The sequence below is a fragment of the Xiphophorus couchianus genome, chromosome 11 (assembly GCF_001444195.1).
Source record: "Xiphophorus couchianus chromosome 11, X_couchianus-1.0, whole genome shotgun sequence".
Lineage (NCBI taxonomy): Eukaryota > Metazoa > Chordata > Actinopteri > Cyprinodontiformes > Poeciliidae > Xiphophorus > Xiphophorus couchianus.
In genome coordinates this window covers 10,609,789-10,636,959 of record NC_040238.1, presented here as the reverse complement: position 1 = coordinate 10,636,959, position 27,171 = coordinate 10,609,789, and the positions used below count along the sequence as shown (strand labels likewise).

Genomic DNA, 27,171 nt, shown 5'->3' with positions numbered 1-27,171 from the left:
CGCTGGTCTCCTAATCGCAGCACCATTTTCTTAAAGCTTTTCATGACTAGTAGAGGGCATCCGCCTAAAGTTCCATATAAAACGCACCTGAAAACAAACGGAGTTATGGGCAATCTTTTATTTACACTTCCTCTTTTCTGGTAAAAAAAAAAAAAGAAAAAAAAAAAAAGCCGTGCTGCCCACCCAACTGCCCCCCTTCTACTCCAGATCCATTCAAGCAGCCCATCCACACAGACAGCAGAGCGTCCGAGCGCTGCAGCTCCAAAATGGTGCAGTAATCAGGTGTCTGAAAGAGAAAATACCTTAACTATGGACCCAGCAGGTAGATTACTCGAGAGCAGAGACGCAGCCTACCTAGATCTGCTCTTATCATCTGGTGAACCAGGTGGAAGCGTAACAACGCTGCAGGAAAACACGAATGGCTTCATTAGTAGGTCCAGCATCCACAACAACCGCAATCCCAGCCATTGACCGTAGATGGCTTGACGATCTCAGTTGAGCAATCAGGAACACAAGCCACTCAGGCAGCCGACATACACGGGGAGAAACGGTCACGCACACACACCTTAGCAGCTCCATCAATCACGGCCGCTCCTGGTGCACAAAGCCGGGAGGATGGTTCTCCTTCCCCCTCAGTCGGGCCAATGTCGCACCCCGAGTAGTCTGATCATCAGAAGCCGCTCGTAGGCTCTCTAATTTTGCAGCTTCATTGCAGCCAGCAGACCAGATCTCATCTGCTTACTTTCCAGTCGTCAATCTTAACCTCCACCCTCGAACAGTCAGCTTCACCTGCACAGCGATCCGAACTTCACAAGTCCTTTATCAAGTGATTCATAGTTCACAACGCCGCTCGCTCTGACAGCTTTCTTTCCTCGTCATCCATTGGTTCCGACCCATATCAAGGAGGCATACACACAGTTGGTATGCAGACATGCGCGCTAGGTGGTCAGCGTCATCTGTACAGCCGTCAGTTCGATACACGCGACGGGATAATACCAGCGAATGTTCTTCTGGTAAATGGATGGTCAGTAATTACCGCTGGAGCTAGTCGTAGCCGACCACAAAGCTCGCTCGTATAAAACAAGCCTCCCGTTCCCCGATAATCCGACTGCTTACCACCAAGCCGGACCGTCGCTGGCAATACGGCTTACGAAGATCTAACTTCCCCGTTATGTGGCCGATTACCTAAAAGCGTTTCGGTAATCCCCTTCTGTCGGTCGCTACCACCCGTTGGAGCAGGACGTATGGCGATCTTCATTGGCAGGAAACTAAACTCCGGCCCGACGTCGACTCTTGGTCTCGTGTACGTGCTCTAGTCTACCGCGCAGTAGGAATCCTGACTTATTCTACCCTTTTCCTTGCGTTCTCTAAAAGAGCTTTTGGGGGATTTACAGGCCCCTATTATTTAGCGATCCAACTTCGTCTCATTGCCCCCAGCATAAGATAAAAACACTCCAGGATTTCGAGAATTACATCCATGCATTCATCCGTAGTTGCATTAATTAATTAATTAGTTAAGCAGGATTCGTATATCCGTACAACCTAATCTGATTACAGCAGATCACAGGCAGCCAGTCTGCCCCTCCAGGTCCAGTTATAACTCCCACATCTGCCTCCGTGCAAAGCATTCCTACAGCTTCCCTTCTTCAGTTCTTTCCTACATCCGCAGTCTGCTCGCTGGAAGCAACTTTCACGCTAAGCTTTAGCGACCTAGCACATCATCTAGTCTAGTCTGGTCATCTAGTCTAGTCGAACCCCGCTGTGAATTCCTTCTCAAGGGATTTCTAAGCATAGCTCCTCTAATCCTGATAGCTGGAAACCCATCTCATTCCCATCACTTGGGAATCTCATCACTGCACACCAATCCGGTGCCTTCGTCCCCTACATCAGAGCTCCACTCATGCGCTTTCCTCCTAGCCTTCTATGGATTTCTGATACTGAGTGAGTTCACATCTGCATCTAAAGTATTCAATCTGTTAGAGACTATCTAACGCCAATACTAAATTCTTCCCTGACCACTACAACCGCTGCCTGGTTCATCTGCCACCTCAGACTGATCTCAGCTGAGATCTTCCCCCTTGCCACTTCTCGGGCCATTCTTGTAGAGTAGGCGTTGCCACATCGCCATCGTCAGGCGTCCCTTCAGCTTCTCTCCTTCAGCTCGGCCGCTGGTCATCCCCGGCCTTCTCATCCTATATCCTAACCTACCAAATCTTTCAGCTGTGCTCGAAGCTCCACGTGCAATGTCTGCAGGTGAGCATCTCTCCAAATAACTGGTGGTGGAGCCCTAGTCACCGTAAATAGCTACTAAATGGTGAAATACTTGACAATGTTCTTCTTTTGGTTTTAAATTCTGTTTTAAAAAAAAAAAAGAGTCAAATTTGTTCCTTTTTCTTTTGCTGTACAAAAAAAAAAAGTGCTGTAATTGTGCGTTAGGCCTGGAGTTGGCAAAAAAAAAATAAAACAAATAAAAAATATTAAAAATAAATTAAATTAATTGTTTACCAAAATCCCCAACAGTTACTGTAAAATATGCGTAGCTAAACATTTTGTATAAATTCATAGTTTTCTTTTTGTTCATTGGTCCCACAGTGACACTTAGTGGTTGATTTGTGCTTTATTTTGAAGAGCCGTAGATTTCTTCTTTGCGTATTTTGTGTTAGGTACTTCCTGTTTCGCTAACCACGCAGAGTCAGCGTTGGAGCCTGAAGAAAAAGAAAAGAAAATTTGTAAAATAGTGCTCTTGGAAAGCAGAATGAGGTAGGAATGTGCGCAATTGTGTTTTGTGAACATTTATGTTTATTTATACATTATGTTTCCTTTATTTATGCTACAGTTTTCACGGTGTCTGACAAGAAAGGTTAAGATTAAACTGCACCCGTTCGGAACTCCGAACGGGTGCAGCTGTCCATTCCGAGAGGCCGCTACGGTCACCTCTAACATTTATTTCACACCTAGGGAAGCTAGCAGGGCCTAACAGGCCCTCAGCCCTGCCAGCTTGGCCTCGCAGTCCATCAGGCTGCTTCGCCATCAGTCCCGCCAGCGTGCGGGCCCTATCGCCTATCAATCTTGTCAGATTGCAGGCCCTACCAACGCCTATCAGTCCCGTCGACTGCAGGCCCCGACTGACGCCTATCAGTCTCGCCGAGCTGCAGGCCCCAAGCGACGCCCATCAGTCTTGTCAGACTGCAGGCCCCAACCAACGTGGTGCGCCTATCAGTCATCCGACTGCAGGGCAGCCAGGCCTCGGCCCGGCTCCCTCTTTTGGGGGGAAGACTATCCCGAGCTCGCCGAGCAGACCGCCTGCTCACGGCGATCATCGGCTCACGGTCTTCTGCCGGGTCCGAGCGCCAAAGAAATTGTACCATTAAATCTTTTTAACTGCTATTTATAATTTTTTTGAATTTACTGATATTTAAACACAAAGAACATGATAAAAAAAATCATAAAATACTGTCAGTTTTGTATGGAAGCCCGTTTCTGCCACTCTGTTAAAAAAATAAAATAAATTATCTCATTTAATGAGATACTATCTCAAAATAATGAGATACCATCTCATTATTTTGAGATGGTAACTCATTTTATATATAGAGAGAGAGAGAGAGAGAGAGAAAGAGAGATGGATGAATATCTATATCTATATAGATATACAGACAGACAGATAGATAAATCTCAACATTTGACGGACACTTTTGCAAGGTCCTGTGTTTGAAGTTTGAATGTGGCTATCACAGCGGATGGTTCTTTGGCTGCATTTTGCAGGGATGCAGCCTAATGGCACCATGGAGAAACTGTCACCTTGTAACGAGACAGTATTAACCTCAAAATAGAGAAAAACAGAGAGCATAATGAGCTGTGGTCTGTACGGTAAAAGATCTCTCTTGGTTCTCAGAAAGTGATTGCTAATAATCTGCACATCCTGAGAGTGTGACCTCCACTCCACAGGGGGCAGCTGCTGGCAGGACAGGTAATCTATCACAGAGTTAGTCCTATCTGGTGAGTCCATCACCATCAGAGATATAAGAGAACCACACGCTTGACTTTGAGATAGCTCTTCTGCATTTTCAGATCAAGTCACATTTCCATTCCTGGTTAGCATTGTTGGTGCTAGCCAGCATTGTTAACCATTGTTAACCATCAATGGTTAACTCTTTGGGTAATCCCACAGTTCAAAAACAGGACATGTCTTTCTAAGGGTGCATTCCACTGCAACCCTCTTTAGTCCGCTTTAATTGAACTCTAGTTCATTTGCCTAGAAAGTCCGGTTCGTTTGGGGAAGTGTGAATGCGTAAGGGAACACTGATGTGGACCAAAACAGTGAATTCTTGTCTGTCCTCAAATCTTCCCTTTGAAGTAGGTACCAACCCCCCCATCATTATCAAATGTAGGACTATAGTAACATACATGAGGTCAATAAATTCAATTGGATTGCTTCATTTGTGTAAGAAGGGTCTGATTTTAGTCATGTTCAGAATGCTCAATAAGGCAAACTGAAACAATAACTACACATTTTTTGAGTAGCAGCAGTTGTTCCACTTCAACAGCAAAAGTACTCCATGCAAGCGAAGCACTAGAGTTTATTTGACAGGAGCAGCAGGAACTCAAGGAAATAAATTGTGATCTGAGTAATATGCGGCCAGCAGCAAGACTTATGTCTATCAACTACCCAGCATGGTCTCTGGAGGAGTTGTGGGCTGGAAAAATGATGGACAAAAATGTCTTGGAAAAAAAACAAAAACATAACCACAGAACTTTAGAAATGGATTCAATAAATAACATTGAACTTTTTTTACTTGACTTCTCACAGTTAAAGCGAGAAAACAAGTCTTCAGTCCTGTAAGCTGTTGTTACAACCTTAACATGAGCAAACTGCATATGGAAAAGAAAACATAATGAAGTGTTAAAGCTTCCTGACAAAGTTCATAGGTGTAAAAAAGTAAGGAGATCAGCTATCAATGTTTTCATTCCAAATATGTTCTTTTTTTTTATACTGGACCAATTTCCTGTCTAAAAGTTAGTTTTCACTAGTTCGCACAAATACTACTTCTCAAATATTTTATAACTGGGAGGAATGCACAACATATTTTTCATTAACCTATTAGTATCTGTAAAAACAAATGTTAGTATCTTTCATTTATTTTCATTTTGTAATGAACTCTTTACACTGGAACTGGAAGATGTTCTAAATATCCAAAATACGATAACCGAAAACAATATAAAACAGAAATAAAAACCATGCAAAAGTAAAATTATAAATAAAATGGATGTCTCCGTAAACAGAATTTCCCTTCAAATATAAATCATTAGAACGGAAGTTATCAAGCTTTTATGTAATGTGATTAATGGATTATTGTGACAAGCCCCTGATAATATTATGACTCAGGGATAATAAAAAGATTGCAGAAATATGAATCTGGAATATTATGTCATTTTACAATGGAAAAACATGCAGGACCTCTTTTGTTCAGGAATATTTTAAACTGAAAATGTGAGCCTGGAAAAGTGAATGCAAAAAAATGTATGAATTTTGTTTACAGATGTTTACTGTAGCTTTAGCGCTACTTGCGCCCTGCTCACACTGCAGGTCAAAATGTCAACTGGAACAGTTTTCCATGGAGACTTCTGTATAACCTCATCTGTCAGCATGTGCATCACCAAAGCAAACAAGAAGGAGTTTAGAGTGGATCCATGATCCAGCCCCACCTCCTCCTTGAACACCTACAGGACACCTCACTGCTGCCTTACTGCTCTCTATGCTGCAACACTAATATACTTATCTGACACTCTAGACCTCCTCATACAATACCACGTCTTGCATCTGTCGTTTACATGTGTTCTTAGGTTATATTTAAATAAATCAATATACAAAGATGAGTTTAGCCGAAGTAAAATAGAAAAAAGTCTGAAATTTCAAACCCTGTCAGAAGTCTGTCTGGAGCTGGAAAACAATGCACTCAAGTTTTAAGTTTTTAGGACTTTTTAAACAAGCTGTAACCGATGACAGCGCTATATTACACAGTAAGGTGTTGCTAACGGTGCAACACGGTCGTTATTAAAGTGTTAGTAACACTTCAACCGCGTCGCTTTTGGTTTAAAATGCGCAACCTCCCGTCCAGCCAGCTGGCTTTGTTGTTAGCTGGGTAACCTTCGTGTCAGCGATAGCCAGAATAATTCACAGGCAGACAGGGGCTGCTTGCGCGTTTTAAAAACAGAGTCTAGCCATTTACTCAAAAAGAAATACCTGAAAACTCATTATAAAGTCTTCAAACTTAGTCTCAGTGACCGTTTTGGGTCGTTTAACGGTCAAAAACAGACGCTAAGCTAACTAACCAGCTAGCTCCAAGTCGTTAGCTCGCTTGCTAACGCTAGCCTTTCATCTCCTCCCCCAGTCCAGAAATTAGGTTATAATCCGTGCATTTTCACCGCGCTGTCACTACAAAAACCACGCTATAATAAATTAATCAATCAACACGTTCAGAATTATTAAAAGAGAGTAGTAAAATCCCACCTTAATTAGTGGTTAAATAGCCTTGTTGCTGCTGTCAATCCCGGTTTATTCCCCCGTTTTAATCCATCAGAAACAGCCGCAATTCCCATCCAACAATGTCCGCTAAAACACCGTAATCCGCATCACTCTCCAGACAACGGCTTCGACTCCTGCAGCCGAGTGTTTTTCTGTCTTATTTTCTGAGTTTGTTTCTTGTTTATGCCCCTTAACAGAGCAGGGTGTCCCTTTCCCCTTTTTCTTTGTTCTGTAATCCAGTAAAATTGAAACTCATTCGTCTCCTGCTAATCCCAGCCCAGCTCAACAGCAGCATCCATTGGCTGCGATTTACATACAGGATTAACGGGTCAACCTCTGGACACAAGCAAGGGAGCATAGGGAACAAATATTCACTCATGCAAAGATGTATTTATTTTAAAATCATGTCATCCAGTTCATAAACTCTGTTCTGCTTTAGGAAATCCCTGATCAGACAGGGGCGGCCCCAGCTCGGGGCCCCAAAAGATAACTCACAATGTGGATTTTCATTTGTGCTACAATTTCAGGTGTGTGTTTTTTTTTAAAGGGACAACAAAAGTTAAATCTTAAACGAGAGGTTTTTTTAGTAAAATTAAAATATCCTAATTCTTGGCAGGCTTTTAGTCAGAATTATCTTGGGCCTGTTTCTGGAGGTTTTCATAGTTACATTTTCTGATCTAATTAATGACAACAACAACAAAATAGTATTCATTCGTTTATTTATTTATAGAAAAATATTAAATTAAGAATTATTTCTATAGGAAAAAAAGACAAATAAGCAGACAGAGTTGATTCCTTTTTCAAATACCTGGATTTTCCATTTCTTCTCTAATCCTTCCATCAGGAATTTATGGTTAGATTTTTATTATACGTTCCCTACTATAAAAGTAAAGAGTAACATATATAACACTTTTTAAAGTAATTCTTTTCATGCATTGTTCTTCACAACAGACGAAAAAGCACATTTTTGTCCTTGTTTACTCAAAGGTGCTGCATCTTTTCTGCTCTCTACCTGCTACTATTGCGGTTTGCAGTATTATTATCTTCTTCCCACTCCTTCTCCAAGTCATTTTACCTCAGTTATCATCATCGGTTGTCATATTCTAATCTAAATGTTTATGATAGTTTACAAATTTTGCACTCTGAAAGTAAAATTATTTACAATACTGCATTTATAAAATATGCATTAACTGTTTACAATAGGCTAGAACTCTTGTGTTGTAATGAAAATAAATGTATTTTTGAACATTCAAAATATGTGCACATCTTAATGACAATTTCTCCTCCATGATAAGTTTTGAATCCTGGAAGGCATCCTCGTCCCACTAATCTATTTCTAACAACTATTTGAAATGAATCAGGATGGAGTTACTATGAATTTTAGAGCTGTTGTTTCCATATTTAATACATTACAGTCAAATCCAAACCCCTCACTATAGAGCGCTTCCAAAACATATTTTTTAAAAATGTTTTCTTCTTCTAAAAAGTTAGGAACACCCCTTTTGAAGATTGGATGTCAAAATCCCATTGCAGATTGAAAGTACTTACTAACAATAATACACAACATGCAAGTCTTAGACAAGAGTGACACAAAATGAAAAGAGGGGCCCAGGATGACTGAATATCCCTCTGCATTGGTTGCGTAATGGGATAGCAGTGGAGTTTTTAAATTATTTTTAGGATTAGCATCTGTTTTAAGTGGTTTCGATGAACACAATCTGGCTTTTAATGTACAGTAAAGTTAATGGAAAGAAATAGAAATTGTTGATCCACAATAAAATTTACCACTGTGGTTTTACCCATCAACAAAGTACAAACTTTACTCATAATAAACCTTATTTTATTCTTCACATACTGTTTTGGGATGTTTGCCTGGCCTGCTGCTTGTTTCTTTGGTCAAAACATAAGCTGTTTAAATGTTGCTAATTTGCCCTCAAATTTTTAAAACTAGGACACAGATAAGAGCTGACATTTTGCCAAGGCCAACAAATAAAAGTGATACCAGGAGGCTTGAAATGCTTCCAGGAAATGAAATGAAAAATAAACACCCTCTTACTGGGTGCTTTAACTTTACCAGCAGGAAAATACATTTGGGGATAATATTAATAAACTCAGATTTGGATTAAAGATCTGCAGCACAAGTTCAGTTTCATAGGAAGTGTTTTGCTGTGGCGGTGGAAGGAATAAATGACTGTGATTTCTGTGAATATTGTTTCAGTAGCTCAAGATCAGCAAAAAACAGATTGAACTGTGTAAGTAATAACCCAGAGCTCAAAAACAAGCACACAAAACTGACAGACTCTCGGCCACATTGTTAATATTTAATGACTGAATCCCCAAAACCGTTGCAGCAATAAACAAAGGGGTCCAAGCGGAGGAGGCCAAATACAAATACATCCAGTTGCATTTATGCAAGGCAGCATAAATACAACTTTATGCTGCCTTGCATGATGTGTTCCATGTCTCCAGCAAACCCACAAAACAAACTTCTGCTTCAGATGAGACATGGATAAATCCATTTCTGGAAGACTTTACAGCATAAGCACAAAACCAGAGCCTCGTGTTGTTAATCAGAGGCTGGGTGAGTTTCAGCATCCCACATCTGTTTGTTTGAGTTTCAACTTGTGTGACAGCCATTCAGGGGTCAGTAAAGCACTGCAGGTATACTTCTAATAATACAGCAAAAGAATGGGCTCATGTTGGCTGCCATTTTTAACAAAACATCATGAATTACCAAATGGATGAGATCGGTGTTGATAGAGTCCACAGTAAATGAAGTATAACTGCAATAATTTGTGTTTTTGAAGGACGGCTATTTTCTGTAGATTTTCCAGGATAATAATCATCGACCTTCTGTCCAAACTAGGGATACAAGTTATCGATTGAGGAGTTAAACTAAAGCTAATTGTTCTTATCGATCAATTAACAATTACTTGATAAGCGGGCACTTTCTTAAAAACCCGAGTTTTGTCTTGTAACAAAAAAGAACCGCATAATCTTTAAATCTCACACCAGGCACCGTCTGGGCCTCCGTCTCATGTCTGGGCCGTTTCTTTTTCCTGTAGCGGAATACTGCGCCATCTTTAATTCAGTTTCAAGAACGGCCAGCGGCGCCCTCTTCTGGATGGCGGCCACACTGCAACATTGAAATAAGGCGCAAGTGGACGTTATTAGTTAAGTGGGTGGAACTAATCATCATCTAATAAAGCATTAATCGACAATTAATGGTTTATTAGACTTATGACAATTAATCATAAGTCTTGTTTGCATCCCAAATCCCAGCAATTTTGATTTTAACGACGAACTCAAAAGCATCCTTTAGCAACCACCTGAAAATAGTATAACAAAGAAAGATATAGTGTAGTTATTCAACACTGTTTTTTTTTTATCATATCAATGCTGCAGAGGTACGTAGCTGTGAAAAAGTATTCCCAAAGTTAGACATTTTTTCAGTTTTTGCTTTTTCGGTCACACCAAAATATTTTTGAGTTTAAAATCCACTACACAGATGCGGATCTCCCGCATCTGTTGAGTGGATTTTTTTCTTTTTATTTCCAATGGAGGACAAAGAAAACGACAAGATTTTAGTAATTTATAATTGAATTTATAAACTACTAAATTATGGTATGGACGGTATGGCGGCAATTTGCAAATCCCCTCTAAAAACATTTACAACTGTTTATTTTAATAGTTTAGACACCAAATATACTTAAATGTGTATCAATACACACAATGGAAGCCGCCGTAGCACTACAGCAGGATCCAACATCAAATGATTTCCTTATCTCAGTTCTCGGTGGTATAGGCAATCAGCGCCAAGAAAAAGTAATGGTGCTCCTGGATTGGCTGCTCTGCAAACGGCAGCAGAAAGCAAGTCTAGTAGCATTGTGCTGAGGTATTTCAGCTCCCAGAGTTTCAATTTCTGTTAAATATTTTAGACATGCTCTACAAAAAACTTAAGAGAACAGGCAAATATTTCGAAAATAATTTTCAGTTACGTTCCATAGTAAAGCTGTGAATATTAAACTGCGAATAGCAGCGGCAAGTCTTTGAAAATCAGTTTTCAAATGATGACATGGGAAAATACCTGTCCAAACCAACCTGGCCTCCATGAAAATGTAACTGGTGCCTAATAACTGATTGTACCACCGTTGGTTGGTACAACTGCCACACTGTTGGCCCTTTATTGTTTAAAGTTAGAAACCATGGACAGTTGTAGAGCATCGACAACTAAGGTCTTGGCACATCATCTAAATTAAAAAGTCTAGACTTTTACTATCCCACTCCAAATGTCTTTTGAGACCTTCAGAGGTGGACTTGCTGGTGTACTTTGGATCCTTGTATGGGTAACCCATGCCTGGACATTTTCCTTCAGGATTTTCTTTTAAGGAGCAAAACTTACGCAGTTAATCAATTACCGTTGGCTGTCTAGTTTGATGGTTCCAGACCATCAAACTACTTCCACCACCAAGTTAGCATAATCTTCTTTTTCTGAAATATTGCATCAGTAAGATGTAAAACAGCACACACTATCAAAAATTCCACGTACTATATGTCAGCTTTGTGGACAAAAGGCCTGGTACACCTGAGGTTATCTCCGTCTGATATTAAAATTAGTTTGATGGTCTGAAACATACAAATGTGACAAAAGAAGGAAAGCCAGAATACTTTTTCACAATCCTAAATGCATTTCAGTCAAGTTGTAGTTTCTCTGAACTTTGTACAGCCACTGACAAAAAGAGCTAGGTAACCACAGAGAGTGGTGGGAAATTAACCATTGGAAAGTTCATGTGTGACAATAATGCAATGATTACAATATCTGACCACATGGATAACCAAGTTGGCAGCACGAGCTCATGGACGTGAGTGGGTCAAATTTGAGAAATAATTTGATACAAATCAGTCATACAGTCATTGCTATCGCTCCAGCTCATGTAGCTGGACCTTTAAGATCCAGAAAATCCTCACTGGATCTGAAGCCGAGAAGAAACATGGAAGAACCTGGCTCCTTGTGGCTTCCCAGACCATAATACCAAGAATAATGTCGATGTCTCTCTTTACAATGTTAGTAGGTAAGTAGTACTGAGTGCCGTTCAATGCAAATACACAACCGACATTCATCTCTGAAGATACGATGGCAGTAGCGGTGACCAGCCCAGGGATTCAGGGTAAGTGAGCTGCTTCTGCTGTGGTTTTATTGGAAGCGTGTTCATGGGCCAGTGGACTCCTATGGAGTGCTGTGTAGAAAGTCACAGTCAAAACTAAACAGCAACAAGTTCGGTCATGTAGCCTGGCATAGAGGGGGGGAAAAATCAGGGTTCATTTTTCAAAGCCAAATTTACACCAAGTTATTTACTCATGTATAAATGCTAACTTCAAAATGTAGTAAGCAAGCTTAATATTTAGTTTCCAAATAAAACTAAATATTTAGTTAATGAGCTAAATATTTAGTTTTATTTGGAAACTAAATATTTAGGCAATATTTAAATATTTACACAATATAAGTAAATATTTATATTTACTTCTTAAGCTACAAATTTAGCTTCTCTTTAAATATCTAGTTAGTGAGCTAAATATTTAGTTTTAAGCTAAATATTTATTTATCAGGCTAAATAATATGTTTAGCAAGCTAAATATTACTTAGTGAGTTAAATATTTAGTTAATGAGCTAAATATCAAGCTCATTAACAATAACCTCAATATTTACAAAGTGATGTAAATGTTTTGCTTGAACCTAAATATTTACTTAGTGAGCTAAATATTTATTTATCAAGCTAAATATTTAGTTATTGAGCTACATGTTTAGCTTAAAACTAAATATTTTGTACAGACCAAAAATATTTAGCAAATATGCAAATGCATTTGGAAGTGGACTATTAAAATAAAAGCCAGCTGCCTTCATCATCATCTGGCGCAGAATTACGACGGGTGTCAATGACGTGAAAGTTGGATGAAATGCAACATGACCGTTCAGATTGCAGACGCTTTGAAAACAGACACGTATCCGATATAGTACCACACATGGAAGTGGCACAAATCTGATATTTTGGGGGATGAAAGGACTGGAATTGGCTGAAAAAGTCTGACATGGCTTGTTTTATGTGTGAATGTAGTCGTAGTGTCTTAGTGTCACGATGTGCCTGGTTTTACACAACTCCTTCAGTCCAGATGAAAACTTCTGTCCTCTGGTGCTGGTTCTACTGGTTCTCCCACCGCTGGTCTACATGTGCATTAAATCATGTCCACATCACATCACTCCACCGTGGTGGTTCACTACAGTTGCCAGTGGGTTTATATCAGAAAACTGCTAGCACACTGATGCTTTCCACTGCTGTCTTGTTGTCTCATAATAATGCACTGAAAGGATGGAAAAGGCATATAACGTTTATATTAAGACACATAGTTGCTCCCGGTAACTCTGTTTATTTAGGTTAGAGTGACTTGTTGGTCGGTTTCTGCACTTTTGTTGCGACTGATTTTGAAAAGGATACACTGCAAATTCTGCTCTGTTCTATTTGGGCCACACTTGGTTCATTCATAGGGATGTTAAAAAAGGGAAATCTAAGATTCATACAATGCATACAACCTGACTACAATCATGAAGGGATTAAACAGAGATAACATTTCTGTTGCTTGTGTGCATTACAGAGGGAGTTTTGACCTTTACAGTTCGGTGACATCAGATTGAGTCAGAATCTAATAGAAACGTCAGAATTTGGGTGTTTCTTCGAGCAGTACAGAGAATTATTAGAAAGCAAAATGTCAAAAATAACAGCAATAAATAAAACAAAGAAAGCGACCAAGAGTCAGTCCAATAGCTCTTCCCGCTGACTTGTTGAACGAAGCTTCCTAACTACTGTAAAGCATCCAAAGCTGCAATTCTCTCGAGCTCTCAGCAGTTATTTCACTGATAATATCTCTTCATGTCCCATACTTTATAGTACTTTAAGTGATCTTCGTGATTGGCTATTAGGTGCATTCTGCAACAACATATAAATTCACTGTTTTGGTATTCATTGACTGTAAACGGAAATGTTTTTCAGGCATTTGACGCAGCATCGGGAGACGCTCTGCTCCCGTCTGAAGGTCCCAACGTCAGTCTGGGTTCACGTTGGAGTCGCCCGCCCCATCATCGCTGCTGCCCCCATCAGTGCTGTTCCTAGAAAAGAAGGTTGAAAGCATTTGGCATCAGCAAGAGAGCAAAACCACTTCTACTTTCTGATATGTAGATGTGGGATGGCATTGAGTAACAGACAAAATATTTCTGGGTTTGTCAATGGCTCCTTCATGTATGTTTACTGCCCTCTCCTGTTTCTTTTTGATTTTGATTTAATTTATCTGTTACACGGGTAATTAAATAAAAATGAAGAATTAAGAACATTTCAGTAGAAAACAGCAACAACCTCTTGACTGATGTCTGATTCCTGGTGATGAATTCCATTCGCTGAATTTGCACCTAGAACCTGAAAAAAACAACAAAAACCCCCAGAAATGATACATGTAGACAAATGTCTGACCAGAACATTTAAACATCCAGTGCCCTATGAACGTGCATTCCTTCAGATATATTTGAGTAAATTTTACTTCATCTGACTTACAGAGGAGCCCTGCCAATTCGCGGGTCAGTAATCAAAGACTTTTCTGTGGAATTTAACTCCGACTTATTCACAGATTTTTTTGTAGAGCATATATAAAATATTTGATAGAAAATGCACCTTGGAGAGCAATGCTACATAACATGATACTGTCTGGCATTTACAAAGCAAATCGATGTTTGATGTATAAAAATAGTCCATCATACTGCTACTGCTGGCCACGCCCCCCAACATTTACAATCATACATGAAAATGGCTGCAAACAATTGCGCAGTTATAGAACTATACGTCTTTGAAAAGCACTAGTGGAGCTTCCTGCACAACCAACAACAATGCAGCAAGTGGTTTCTGGATGGCATGTCAACAACAAAACACTTGTCTTTTCCAGCAGCAATTGTACAGCGCATACAGCAGTAGAACCAGCTGACCAACCATGTTGGAGCTCAGCTGGTGTTGCTAAGTCTGGGCTCGGCTAGGGTTGCTAGGTAACGGCGCAGTTTCCGTTGATTGTGACTTGGGACTTAGGAGGTTTTCGAAATGACCAGACACCAAAAAACATTCATTTATTGCCAAAGAACGGCTGGGTGTTGAGACCCAAATGGAAGTATAAAAATGTGCAAAATGTAAATTTTGATGAAGATGAATTTTTTTTTCTCTTCTTTACAATTCTTATTACAGTAAAATAAAATAAAAAATAAAAAAATCAATATTCTGTGGCCCTCAATTACTTGTAACTTGACAGTTTTGGCTGATAAGGTAAAACATTTGCCCATCACTGCTCTATTGTGTATTTAGCTCTTCTTTCCCCTACTGGAGAAAAAGATTCGCATGATGCTGCCCCCACCATGTTCTACAGTATTATGAACATATTGTGTTTAGAATGATGTGCCAGTTCAGTTTACAGTCTTGTTTTTTTCTGACAAAAGTGTCTTCTTCCACAAGATGTTAATGCACATGTTCTGGTCTACTTTCCTATTTATTTAAATAGGAAAAGAGCTAAAAAAAAAAAAAAGCAGTCAGAATGTGGATGATTTTTGCAGCTAGCTTTGCTTCCCATTCAAATTCCCCCAACTGACAACTAGCAATCCACTCTCCAGCTTTTAATACCAACGAAGCTTCTTCATAGAACATGCGTACTCCTTTCTAAACCTCGTTCACCTGGCTCTTATCTGGATGTCTTCGCATGGCCTGGACAAGCTTGTCGACTTGCTGGTTGTGCTCCAAGGCGTTCCTCAGGGCGTCCTCGGTGTTGAGCAGCCGCTGGCGCAGGCGGCTAACCTCCGAGTCCAGAGCCGACGGGTCGAGCATGGAGTATCGCCGGTGGTCAGGAGAGGACCGCTCCCTTCCCTGAAAAACAAACGCAGATGAGACAAATTATTAATATAAGCCAACAGCAGTAAAACTACTGGATACAAAGTGTCAGAGATTACTGGGACCCAAAATCCAAGAATAACTGGTCATTTCTGTTTTATAGTTACTAATTTTGATATTTTACAACATCCTTTTAAATTCAAACTATAACGTGGTAGGAGACATAATTATTACTGTGGTAAAAACGTCCATTTTGTTGCTGTTTTAGAAGATTTAGGAATCCAGTGAAAAATGGAGAAGCACGTGAAAAATATAAAAACCGAGTTAGTGGTTGCTATGGTTTTCCCGCTGTTTTCGTGGAGCAGGAAACAGGGTAAGCTCACAGTACCAATATTTCATCAAACAGAAACACTGAGCAGCCTCAAACTAAACAACCATAAACTGACCAGCTACATGTCTTATGAGTGTTTGAGTCTTTAACAACCAAAATGAACACTCTGACATCTAGCTCAGCTCTAAACCTCCATCTCTGTAGGTTAGGAATCCACAATAAATAATAATTGACTGAAATATAGATGTTAATAAATAATAAAAGTCTGAAAGATGATTAAATGTCCCTGTAGTAATTTTGGGCAAACAGCACAGGTTTACAGAAAAAAACACAAAATCTACAGTGCAAATATCTTAGCACACTTGAACTAAGACAAAACTAACTTACAAGTAGCTTTTCCATAAACTATAACAGCTTGATTTAAGTCAACAATTCCTTAATATTGATGAATAAGTAGTTCCACTGGAAGATTATTTCAATAGTAATATGATAGAAGGTCTTGTTATAAGTGAAATAACTTGCCTGTGGGAATAGTGCTTTTGAAAAATCAATATTAAATTATTAATATTGTTGAAAGATTAATCTTGTTGAAAAGTTACTGTTAAAAGTCCGTCTTCTATAGTTACTTTTAATTTAGTTTTGTCTTTTTTAAGTGTGTAAAGACACTTGTACTAGAAATTAGACTATAAAAAACTTGGTAAGATTTTGTGTTTTTTCTTTGTGTTTGCTCTAAAGTACAACAAAGAACATTTATTAATCATCTTACAGGCTTTTAATATTTTTAACAGCTATCTTCTATTTATTTAATATTTAATGCAGCATACATTCTTTCCTTATTTGAAATTAAGAAAAGAAAATGAAGTTTTGAAAAAAAGAGGATGGACACATTTTCTTCTATGGGATGTTTATGTTTCTGAAAAATTAATTCACGACAAAAACAGTTTCCAGCAGATTGACAAGAACAGTAGATAAAAAAAAAAAAAAAAAATATTGCTGGTGCTTTTGGAGTCATTCCGATTCAATTCAATTAGTGTGATATTAAATCAAAGCCGTTGTTTGTTCTCACCAGCAGAAGCAGTTTTTCTCTCAGGGTTTTTATGTCGTCCTGAAGTTTCTGCTCCTTGACCTTCCACTCAGCCTTGTGCACCTCTCGGCTCAGGTCTTTCTCCACGTCCCGAGAGTGGCGGTGGGACTCCAGGAGTAACACCCGCAGTTCATTCAGACTCCTGGAGCAAAGAGAAAAACATTACAATTCACAAAACAGCAGCTGTATTACAAAAACATCATTATTAATTAGATTTAAAACTCTTTTTTGACGCCAAGGATTATAAAAGTCCTTATATTCAGTCAACACACCCACATATTTCTGCAATTTAAAACCACTTTAAGCCTAATGCAAACTGTGCTCATTTTCAGGAGAAAATTATTAGTATTAATGTAAGAATATAAAGATTTTCTACATGTGGTCTGTCTCCATTTTATTTTTGAGGCAAAAAACCCCCAAAACAAAACAAATCAATTTCAAATCAAATAAATCCAGACAAACTGAGCAGCCATATTCAATGAATTAAAATATGCATTTCGATGAGGCTCGTTTGTCTGATTAAAAGTATGAATTGAAAATAACAACCGTTCAGCAGAGAAGTCCACATTTCTGTATTAAAAATGTTTTTTACGGGTCTGATTTAATATTCTGATCTTACATGTCCTGTTTTTATTAGGCATAAGACAAAAATCACTATAATTAACAGAAATAAAGATTTGAAAAGTTAATACATATGGAATTAATTGGTAACTGAAATGATATTGTTACTCAAAATAATATATAATTACAGTTTCTATACTGCAGCTAAAAACCTATAAAAATATAGTTAAAAAAACAAAAACAGCAGCTTCTTTCAGTTGCTCTAAAGATTATTACTGGCCATCACTTTTTTAAAACCATTTTGATGTGTTTTACTGTCCACAGAGTTCATTTCGTTTATGAGAAAATGTGGCTTTAAATCAGAAGACCTGTCAGTGGGTCACAATAAACACAGTACAATCAATAAATTATCTGTTGTTTCCAAGTGAGTCATCTCTATCAAACTGATGGGGAAACTTTTTTTCCCTCCTCATATTCCAGTGAGTCCTGGAGGAGATTGAAAAATCTATCCAGCAGCTACCTTTCTTTCTTCAGCAGCTCCTGGCTTATGCTGACCAGCTGCCCTGATGCATCATGGGACTTCTTGGTCATGGCCTCTAGCTCCGCCTCCACACGCATCTTCTCCTTGGCTAAAGCTTCGAATTTCTTTTCCCCAGAGCGAACTTTATTTTCCAGAGCTAATGCAGAAAGAAAATAAAGTTAAGACTTAAAGAGAACTTGATGCAATGTGGTATATCTGTTAGCCAGCCACTAAAATAGAACAAGCCAAGTTAAATATATCTTTTTTCCTTAGGATAATTATCCCTTTATCTTTATCTCTTGATGACAATGCTTACCAAAGAGGAATAATATGTTGGCTTATGTTTAAATCCATCTGCTAAGTATGTGTCAGAACCTCAATCAAAAAGCTATTTTTCACCGTTATTTCCATTACTTCTGACCTCTAACCCGAAGTCAGAAGTAATGAGATTTCCTCCTGTTTGTCCCACCGTGAACTTTAGACTCTAAAATAAATATTAAAAATGAAGTTTATGCTTTAAGAGACAGCCCTTTAAACCTTTTTTTTCCTCTATGAATGATTTATGAGCCATTCTTCAGAGGGCGTCAGTTTGATTATCCGAGCTGGGTCCAGCACATTTTGAGTCTGTTTGATGTCACAGAGCTGTTCAAAAGATTATTCTGAAAAGATCAAAAGAAAGAAAGTGCGAAGAAGCAAAGCGCTGCAGCGTGACCTCTGTCAGTGGTTAAAAACACGTGCATGCACATGTGAGAAATTAGAATATTTTTAAATGGTTGACAAAAATTAGAATTTTTTATATAGGTTCATCATTACACATAGAGTCAAATATTCCAAGCCTTTAATTCTTGCAATTTTGATGATTATGGCTAACAGATTATGCAAACCCAAACTTTTGAGTCTCACAAAGTTAGAATATTGTGAAAAAAATTAAATATTAAAATCCTTAGCTAACTCAAAACGCCAGCAGAGCTGGTCGTTTTCTCGTGGAGAAAACTGCTGACTGGACAGTTATTAACATCCTCCATAACGAGGGAAGGCCACACACTGCTAACGAAGCAGCTTCAGAGTTCTGTATGTTAATAGAAAGCTGAGACAAAGTATTGACAAACCTTTCAGAAGCTTGACATTTCTGCTCAAAATATAATTTTTCATATGATGTAATATTTGAATTTCAGGTTTTCATATCCAATTGTTACGTAAAAAGGCTTGAAATATTTCACTCTAAGTGGAGTAGATCTACGTAATATACGAGTTTCACTTCCTGAAATGGTTGGCAAAACAATATTTAACCTTTTTATAATATTCTATTTTTTTTTTGTTGGTAAATGTATTTGAGTAACATTAAATATCATTTCAAAATCTAAACAAGAAAGAAAAGAAATCAAAATGTTTGGAAAATATGTTAAAGTTCTTATTTTAATTGAAATACAGCATCTGTGTATGATATGTATAAGAATGAAAACCGTCAGAGCTCAACATTTACCTCCAATCTGTGTTTTTAGAGCTTCGACCTGGGAAGAGAGTGTGAAGACTTCTTTTTCCTTTTTCATCAACTTCTCCATCGTTTCTGAAGAAAAAAAATAAACCCTTTAATTGCATAAATCCTGTTAGTAGTCCGCCTGCATTGATATGTCTTAAGCGATCATCTTTTGCCTCAAAATTTGTTGTACGTGCAGCAGACAAATAAAAACTGCTGCATTTTTTTCTGGGCCAATTCAAAATTGGCACATATTTTAAAAATATTTTTATTTTCTATTTTTTAAATGTTCCAAATATTTTGACAGAAACATCTTTTGTTATTACATCTATGCCTCATTCTTGCCGCAGCGACTGCAGAAATTGTTGCGTGTCAGTTTTGCGCCTGCTTTTTAAACGTGCTAAACGTAGATGCAAACACAGCTCCTGCAACCTGGTTCAGGTTTAATAAATCACATTGCAGTCATTCCAGCTCTATATACTCCTACCAGCCTTTTGCACTTACTGATTATCAGCATATGTTCTGCATATTCATGAAGGAAGACATGCAAAATTAATTGCGCCTGCAATGCAAAACGGTTTTGTCTGTGGTATCAAGATTGCATCTACATGTATCATACATGCAGTACTTTAAAAGATCATTCCCAATTTAACAAGTGCTATGAAGCAAATGCTTGTTATGTTGCAAACGATAACCTACTACTAAATGGATATAAATACCTTCAATATTCTGTTTCAGCTTCTTCTTCTCATCTGAAATTTCATTATCTTCAATCATCTGAAAAAGAACAAAGAGCTGTAAAAACATTCGACATGAGGGTAAAGCAGAGTAATGTTGAGCTCAGATCTTCTCAGCTGCTTACGTTTGCATCGTGAGGTTTAAAGTGATCTGCCTGCACAGCCTGCAGCTGGTTTGCCGTCACCCTCAGCTTCTCCTCCAGTTTCTGGATCTCCTCCTGGCTCTCAGCCTGGGCCTTCTGCAGGGCCTGGTAGTCCGTCATCATCTTCTCTGACAGCTCCAGTCTGTCTCGAAGCGCTGTCGTTGTTTTGTCCCGCTCCACCTGGAGCACCTCCATCTCTGCCAGCCTGGCCTCCGCCCTCTGCAGCTTCAGGGAGGCCTCGCTCAGCGCCGCCTTGCTGCTCTGAGCCTCCATGTCAGACCTGCCTCCGTTCAGCTGGTCTCTGGCCTCCTGAAGGCGATTGCAGAGATCCTCGCGCTCCTTGATCAGAACGGCGGCTTCGATCTTGTGTTTGGCCTTCAAGTTCTCCACCTCCAGCTGGTGCTCCATCTTTAGGCTCTCCAGAGTGGTCCTCAGCTCCTGGGCATCCTGCTCCTGGCCTTGTGGAGCAGACTGACCTCTGCTCAGCGATGCCTTCAGCTCCTTCAAGGATTGCTGATGGTCAGTCACCAACATGTCAAACTTAGCCTGTGCAAAAAACAAAAACAAGTCACATTTAGGCTGAAATCAAGAAAGTGCCATTAAAGTAATAAGTAATGAAGTGTTGCCGTTGTTCTACCTTAAGCTCTACAATCTGAAGACCAAGCAGTAAGAGAGTACCTTCCAGGAGTCCATCATTTCCATGTTCTCCTTGGTGGCTTGTTGGACTTTCTGCTTCATCTCGCCGATCTCAGCGCTCTGTTTCTCCACAACAGTCCTCAGCGACTCCACCTCCTGTTGGCTTGACGCCAACGCTGTCTCGTATTTTTCTTTGAGCTCGCTGCTCTCCTTGTGGTGCTCGCGGCCCACCGTCAGCAGCTGCTCACGCAGCAGGACGGTCTCCGGCTTGGCGTCGGTCCCCGGGAACTCCTGCTGGGAGCCCGCGTCGACCCGTCTGAGCTGACCCTGGAGGTCTTTGATTTCAGCCCTTCGGAGGGCGAGCTCCTCCTCCAGCTGCATGATGCGACTCTGCTCTTCTACGGTGGTTTGCTGATGAGACACAAAACAACTTTCATCACTGATTCTGACACGTTTTCGTTTAGAGGTTGAAGATGAAGAACTTCAAACTGCGACCAGCAGAACAAAGAAAATCTAAGCCAGTAAACAAGCAGAGATCAGGCTTCAGGACAACGGAAATCAAAAGAGAAACTGCTGAAGACTTGAGGCAGTAAAGTGCATTGCAGTGGATATAAATGACAAATAAAATATGTGGACAGCAACAGATTGGTCAACGTTTGGCTCCCTCTCATATTCAAACACATCCATTGACTAAAAACACTATTTAGCTTTTTGTCGTTACAACATATCAATTGATTCAGGCATGTTGGAGTTGGAGAAGAGATGCAACTAAAAGTTATAGGATGGCAGGTCTTAAGTGCTGGCGCATCCCTGACCTGAAGTTTTTCTCAAACTAAATACATAGAAGAGCAATTCCTCTTTTAATCCACCTCCACCCTCTGTATGTTCAGCTCCCTGATTTATCTTCCACATAGCAACCAGAGCCACCACCACAGCCCTGTTGATGGTTCAGGTGAATGGAGATGGCTCTTCAGTCTCCTAGGATCTAGCCGACACCTTTTCAGTCTTTAAGGGTCAGGGAGCAGTTACTTCTTCAGACTCAGCGGGTCCAGTCAACAATCTTTCAGGCTCTGAAGGCTCAGCCAACTGACTCTTCAGTCTCTGGATATCTGAGTGACACCAGCGCGTCTTCAGTTTCCAATAGTCTTGCTCATGCAAACACTTGAGTGCTGACACCAATTCAGTCTCCAAGCCTCCACATGTCTTCAGTCTCCAAAGTTCCAGACATCATCTTTTCAATCTTCAAGACTTAAGACATTATGTCTTCAGTCTCCAAAGTTAAAGGCATCGTGTCTTCCGACATTAAGTTTTCAGTCTCCAAGGTTCCAGAAGTCACATCTTCAGTCTCCAAGACTCCAGTCATCATGTCTTTAGTCTCCAAGGTTCCTGAAATCACCTCTTGAGTCTCTAAGGCTCCAGACACCATGTTTTCAGTCCAGGTAAGACCAACCCCTCTTCAGTATTTGATGGTCCAGCTGATGCCAAGTCTTTCATAGTCTCTGAGGGTCAGACCAATGGCTCCTTAGTCTCAGAGAATCTGGACGTCGTCGTCATCCACAATGGTCTGGCTGATGTTGACGCCACTTTGGCCACTTAGGATTAAGTTGACACTAACTCCCTAGAGCTCCATATTACACCCAAAAACTTGGATATGAAGAAGAGCGAACTGTCATGAAGCATTTCTTATGTGGCTCTACCACATATTTTATAAGACTTGAGAGATTTTACTCCAAAACTAATCAAATACCCATCTGTCAAGTGAAATATAAACATACATAAAACAGTTAAGTTGATTGTTACGACACTGTTTGTTTACAGGCATGAAATTGAAGTAGGCTGGATGAAACACAAAGGTACAACTCTGCGAGCTGACCAAGCCATTACAACTAAGTGAAAGGTCAATATCCAACCAGCATTTAACCCTGTTGATTTGTTTATTCGTCTGCTGAAGAAGATTGTTGCTGACTTTGCCGCCCCGTTCTGTTCTTCGCAAGGTTAATTAAGACTCAATTTACAGGCTGGGATCCAAAACTCTGAATAAGGAGGCACTTAAAAGCAGACCAGGTGATAATCTTCTGTAGGTTTATAATCCTAAGCAACAATTTATGCAGCTAGATTTCCTCTCCATTAATGTAAAAGCAATAATTAAGTGAGATTTAAGTCTTTTTCATTATTAGAGCCAAATCTTGCTGATGCGTCCAATAGTTTCTAACCTCATAGCCATTAGTGAATTTTGTCTTTATTTCAGGAGACTACCATCAAAGTAATGGTACCAGCAAGAAAATAAAAGCTGAAAGATATTAAAGTTAAAGTCAATGCATTGTTTCCAAAATGTTTAAATGAGCCAAATGATCAATGTGTCACTGTCCAATGAAGCAGAAGATGAGAGGCCATTTTCTGTTTGATCATCTAAAAGCAGCCAAGCGAATGTGAGGAAGCCAACAACAAACCTGAAAAAAGTGTCAGTTCTGTAAACATTCCACACACACACACACACACATCTGTATTCAAAGAGAAGATCGAGGAGAAAGACCTGCTGCATGACACACAGTACAACCGTGTAGAAAAACAATCGGCTGCAGAGTTTTTTAAACACATTCTCCTGAACTGCATCCAGATGCAGAAACACAGGAGGGAAACCAGAAAACGGAAGAGTCTATGCAAGGTTAATGTCGCCGAGAGCATCGGAAGTCAATTTGAAGTCGAGAGTTGCGACAGCTCAGCAGCGGATCAAAGCCAAAACAAGATGGCATCTTTGTTTTCACCTTGGTTCTGTTGCCCAACCTCAAGGATTCTGCAACATGACTGCGGCTTCCCTGTTGACAGAAGCAGTAATCAAGTGTTTCAAAAATGATTAGTTATCTTCAAAATCTTGAAGAGAAAAAGAAAAAAAGAGTGGCACCCTATTTATTATTGATGAGACTCTCACTAGGAGGTGCAGCGCAGAATATTAAGGCACTACAGAGGAGATCAGGGAAATTATCTCTATGATTTATCCCACAATCATCCACAAACATTTCAAGCTTTAAAAATTACATAACCACACAAAAATGGATATGGAGCTAAAGGATATCCATCCTGGAAAGTGAGCAAAAAGTAAACAATGAAGCTGTCCGCCTGCTGGTTATGTGTCACTTTGTTTTATAGCATCAGTAGTTGTTTGATTCCTGCTTTATTTTACAAAAGTACAAAGGAAATGATCAAATCTGGGATCAGATACTTACAACAAACTGACATAAATAAAGCAAAAACTAAACTAAGGTAAGTTAAAGTAAGTTGAGCTAAAGTATCCTAAAATAATAAGCTGATAAAAACTAAACCCCCTTTCCCTTACCCTAAACTTATCCCTAACCTTATCCTATAAGCTAAAATAAGCTAAGCTATGAAAGATTAAACTAAGATAAAATAACCTAAGCTAAAATATCCCAACACAAAATAAGCTAAGGCAAAACTAAGATAAGCTAAATTATGAGAAAGTAAAATATCCCAACCTAACCTAACATAAACTAAGATAAACTAAAGTATCATAAAATAAAATAAGCTAAGGCAAAACTAAGATAAGCTAAATTATGAGAAAGTAAAATATCCCAACCTAACCTAACATAAACTAAGATAAACTAAAGTATCATAAAATAAAATAAGCTAAGGCAAAACTAAACTAAGGTAAGCTAAAATAAGCTAAGACAAAAATAAAGATAAGCTAAAGTTATCTAATGTAAAATTTAATGGGCTAAGGCAAAAACTAAACTTAAATAAGCAAAGCTAAGGCAAAACTGAACTAAAATCAGACAAAATAAGCTAAACTAAACTAATACTTTATGAGGCTGCACAGAGGTGCAAAGCTGGAAACATATTGTTGGTCATTTACATGCCCTCCTTAAGCATGCATAGGTTTTCTCATGGTACTCCAGCTTCCTCCTACAGTCTAAAAACATAACAATTATGAATGGTCACTCTAAATCAATTGTAGGAGTGATCAGTTACCAGTATTAAGATATTTTTCACAGACAAAGATCAACACAGGTAGAGTTGACAAAAAAAATGCAAATTATGTTTCAATTGTATCTATATTACACAGGTAATTCAGTCGAAATTAATATTCTGTACGTTTATAATCAGCATTCCTCAGGGTTAAATTAAAATGTGGAAACCAAAGGCAGACGGGACATGACTTCAACCAGTGCAGCTTATTTTAAATGCTGTTGACAGAGAGGCAGAACACCACAGGACAGTAAGCACAGGCAGCGGGCTCATGCTTTTTACCCTTCGCCTCTCTAATTCTTTCTGGAGCGCCGCTGCTCTCGATTTTTCGAGCAGCAGACTCTGCTCAAGCTGACGAATGTGGGCATGTTCCAATTTCGTCTGAGTCTACGGAAAAACACAAAGACACAGACAGAAAAAGGAAAGAGAAAAGGAAAGGCTGAAAGGGGGGAAAAAAAGACGACTGCAGATCAGAGAGGAATAACTCAACGGAGTGGCAACAGATGATCAGAGTGGAGCTGGAGATCGTTTGAGGTCGGATTTCATCAAGTCAGCATTTTGCAGATCCCATTCTGTTTTATAGCCGATTATTACAAAAGACCTGCCAGTCCTTTAACGATTCAATGTTTGAAGATTTCATTGACAAAGTACAATAAAATATAAATTGGAGGCTTCAGTGATGCGAGAACTTTGCCATTAATATTTGACACTATTTGAGAATCTATGAAATGCATTTTTAGATGTCAGCTCTTAACTGAGAAACGGAAAAATGTACGGGAAACGTCTCGAGAAGGAAAACTGACAAATGCTTTCGGTTGCCATGTCCTGGATGTACTGGATCTGCACCAACATGTTAACATGAATGACGTCCTGTTAGTTTCTTCTGAATGTCTTAACAATCATTCAAAAAATAAAAGAGTCAATCAACAGTGATCATTAATTACTGTAACTAAGAAGCCTGACCTCCAGGCAGAAAAACAAACTCAGGGACAAACAAAAGCAAAATTTTAAAGGATCAATTTGAATGTATGTATGGCTTTCTGGAACTGTGCTTTTGGACCCAATGGCTCGGCTAATGTTTTTTTTTTTTTTTTTTAGAAAATAAAAACAAATTCAAGTTTGAACAGCTTTTCATGGAATAATTGCACTGAACATTGACAGCGAAACTACCAGTAACATATACTTGATAAATTTTTTTTTAATCTTTAGTTCAAAATAATGTTTAATGTTTATTCCTTTTTAGAAAACCTTACAAAAAGAAATACAAAAATGTTCACTCTTTAATAATAATATTTATTTTAGTGGATATTTCATATAACAAATTGTCAAAAGGTTATATAATATCAGTGTCTATAAGTGAGCCTTATTTAGTTTGACTGAAGGGAAAAAAATGGCTCTTTGGAGTCCAAAGGTTGCAAAAATCTAATCTAGAGCATTTTTCTGTCTAAGACTCATAACTGAACTAATCTGACCCTCATGAAACCCCGGCAAATGGTTCTGAAATACTATGTTTATCTTGTCCACAGTTTACACTGAGTGTTAGCGAGTTGGACGGGTATTTTATGCTGATAATTACCTCCAGGTCTCCTTTGGTGATGGACTCTTCTTCCACTCTGAACTGGAGGTCCTCTACCTTCCTGTAAACATTTAAACATGTTGGTTATTACGAGGGATCGGAGCAATCATGCGAACAGACAGAAAACCAATTCACTGGGAATTTATTTTTGTAATTTCTCTGGCTTTCAGAATGAGCTTTAAATCCGAAGAAGCTGCTGCTGGCCACGCCACCCAACTCAACGTTTACATTTACATGTAAAAATGGCAGCAAACAGATGTGGAATTTTGCAATTGTACATCTTTAAAAAGCAGAAGTGGAGCCTCCTGCGCAATCAACAAGAATGCAGAAAGTGCTTTCTGGATGGTAAGTCAACAACAAAAAACTTGGTATTTCAGCAGCCATTGTACAGCAAATACAGCAGTAAAATCAGCTGACTAAATGTGATGGAGTTGCTAGGTAACAGGCTGGGCTTCGCTGGGGTTGCTAAGTGAGGGGCAGTGCCAGTTGATTTGTTACGCTACACTCCAAAGATTTTTGAAACACCTCATTTTCCAGACACCGAGAAACATTAAGTTATTGCCAAAAAAACACTTGGGTTGTTGAGATCCAAAATAGATGCACAAAAACTTGCAAATGTGAATTTTACACAACAAGTCCCCTCTAAAAGGTTTTTTTGTATCTGTTTTGTCAAAAAAGGCCAGATTTTGTGGATCA

General features: G+C 39.1%; 2 protein-coding genes and 3 long non-coding RNA genes across 10 annotated transcripts in view; 2 read left to right on the top strand and 3 right to left on the bottom strand.

Moving 5' to 3' along the window:
* Positions 1 to 6,798, bottom strand: part of gtf2ird1 (GTF2I repeat domain containing 1) — a 64,202-nt gene extending 57,404 nt beyond the window's left edge. Inside the window, exon 1 of one of the 3 annotated variants that reach the window (XM_028032583.1) lies at positions 6,509 to 6,798. The gene's annotated coding sequence lies outside the window, so the exon portion shown is untranslated. Of the gene's footprint in view, positions 1 to 5,916; positions 5,937 to 6,508 lie in introns of those variants that run through there. The other 2 variants (XM_028032581.1, XM_028032582.1) reach the window with 2 other exon arrangements.
* A 6,128-nt stretch (positions 6,799 to 12,926) lies between these two features.
* The window catches only part of clip2 (CAP-GLY domain containing linker protein 2), a 35,575-nt gene continuing 21,330 nt past the window's right edge, over positions 12,927 to 27,171 (bottom strand). Inside the window, exons 8-19 of one of the 4 annotated variants that reach the window (XM_028031498.1) lie at positions 26,476 to 26,536; positions 25,182 to 25,286; positions 23,684 to 23,734; positions 20,961 to 21,329; positions 20,265 to 20,828; positions 20,122 to 20,179; positions 19,409 to 19,492; positions 17,926 to 18,082; positions 16,827 to 16,986; positions 15,277 to 15,465; positions 13,927 to 13,986; positions 12,927 to 13,682 (exon numbers count right to left, since the gene is read on the bottom strand). In XM_028031498.1, coding sequence (XP_027887299.1) covers positions 13,671 to 13,682; positions 13,927 to 13,986; positions 15,277 to 15,465; positions 16,827 to 16,986; positions 17,926 to 18,082; positions 19,409 to 19,492; positions 20,122 to 20,179; positions 20,265 to 20,828; positions 20,961 to 21,329; positions 23,684 to 23,734; positions 25,182 to 25,286; positions 26,476 to 26,536 — 1,870 coding nt within the window. In that variant the 3' untranslated portion in view covers positions 12,927 to 13,670. The remainder of the gene's footprint in view (positions 13,683 to 13,926; positions 13,987 to 15,276; positions 15,466 to 16,826; positions 16,987 to 17,925; positions 18,083 to 19,408; positions 19,493 to 20,121; positions 20,180 to 20,264; positions 20,829 to 20,960; positions 21,330 to 23,683; positions 23,735 to 25,181; positions 25,287 to 26,475; positions 26,537 to 27,171) is intronic. The other 3 variants (XM_028031499.1, XM_028031500.1, XM_028031501.1) reach the window with 3 other exon arrangements.
* On the top strand, positions 13,995 to 26,961 carry LOC114153149 (uncharacterized). The gene is made up of 3 exons (XR_003597282.1): positions 13,995 to 14,578; positions 15,132 to 15,133; positions 26,950 to 26,961. It is a non-coding gene; the product is annotated as an uncharacterized LOC114153149 (long non-coding RNA).
* LOC114153150 (uncharacterized) lies at positions 21,336 to 23,214 on the top strand. The gene is made up of 2 exons (XR_003597284.1): positions 21,336 to 22,135; positions 22,241 to 23,214. It is a non-coding gene; the product is annotated as an uncharacterized LOC114153150 (long non-coding RNA).
* LOC114153148 (uncharacterized) lies at positions 24,159 to 25,175 on the bottom strand. The gene is made up of 3 exons (XR_003597281.1): positions 24,662 to 25,175; positions 24,253 to 24,258; positions 24,159 to 24,174 (listed from the first exon to the last, which is right to left on the bottom strand). It is a non-coding gene; the product is annotated as an uncharacterized LOC114153148 (long non-coding RNA).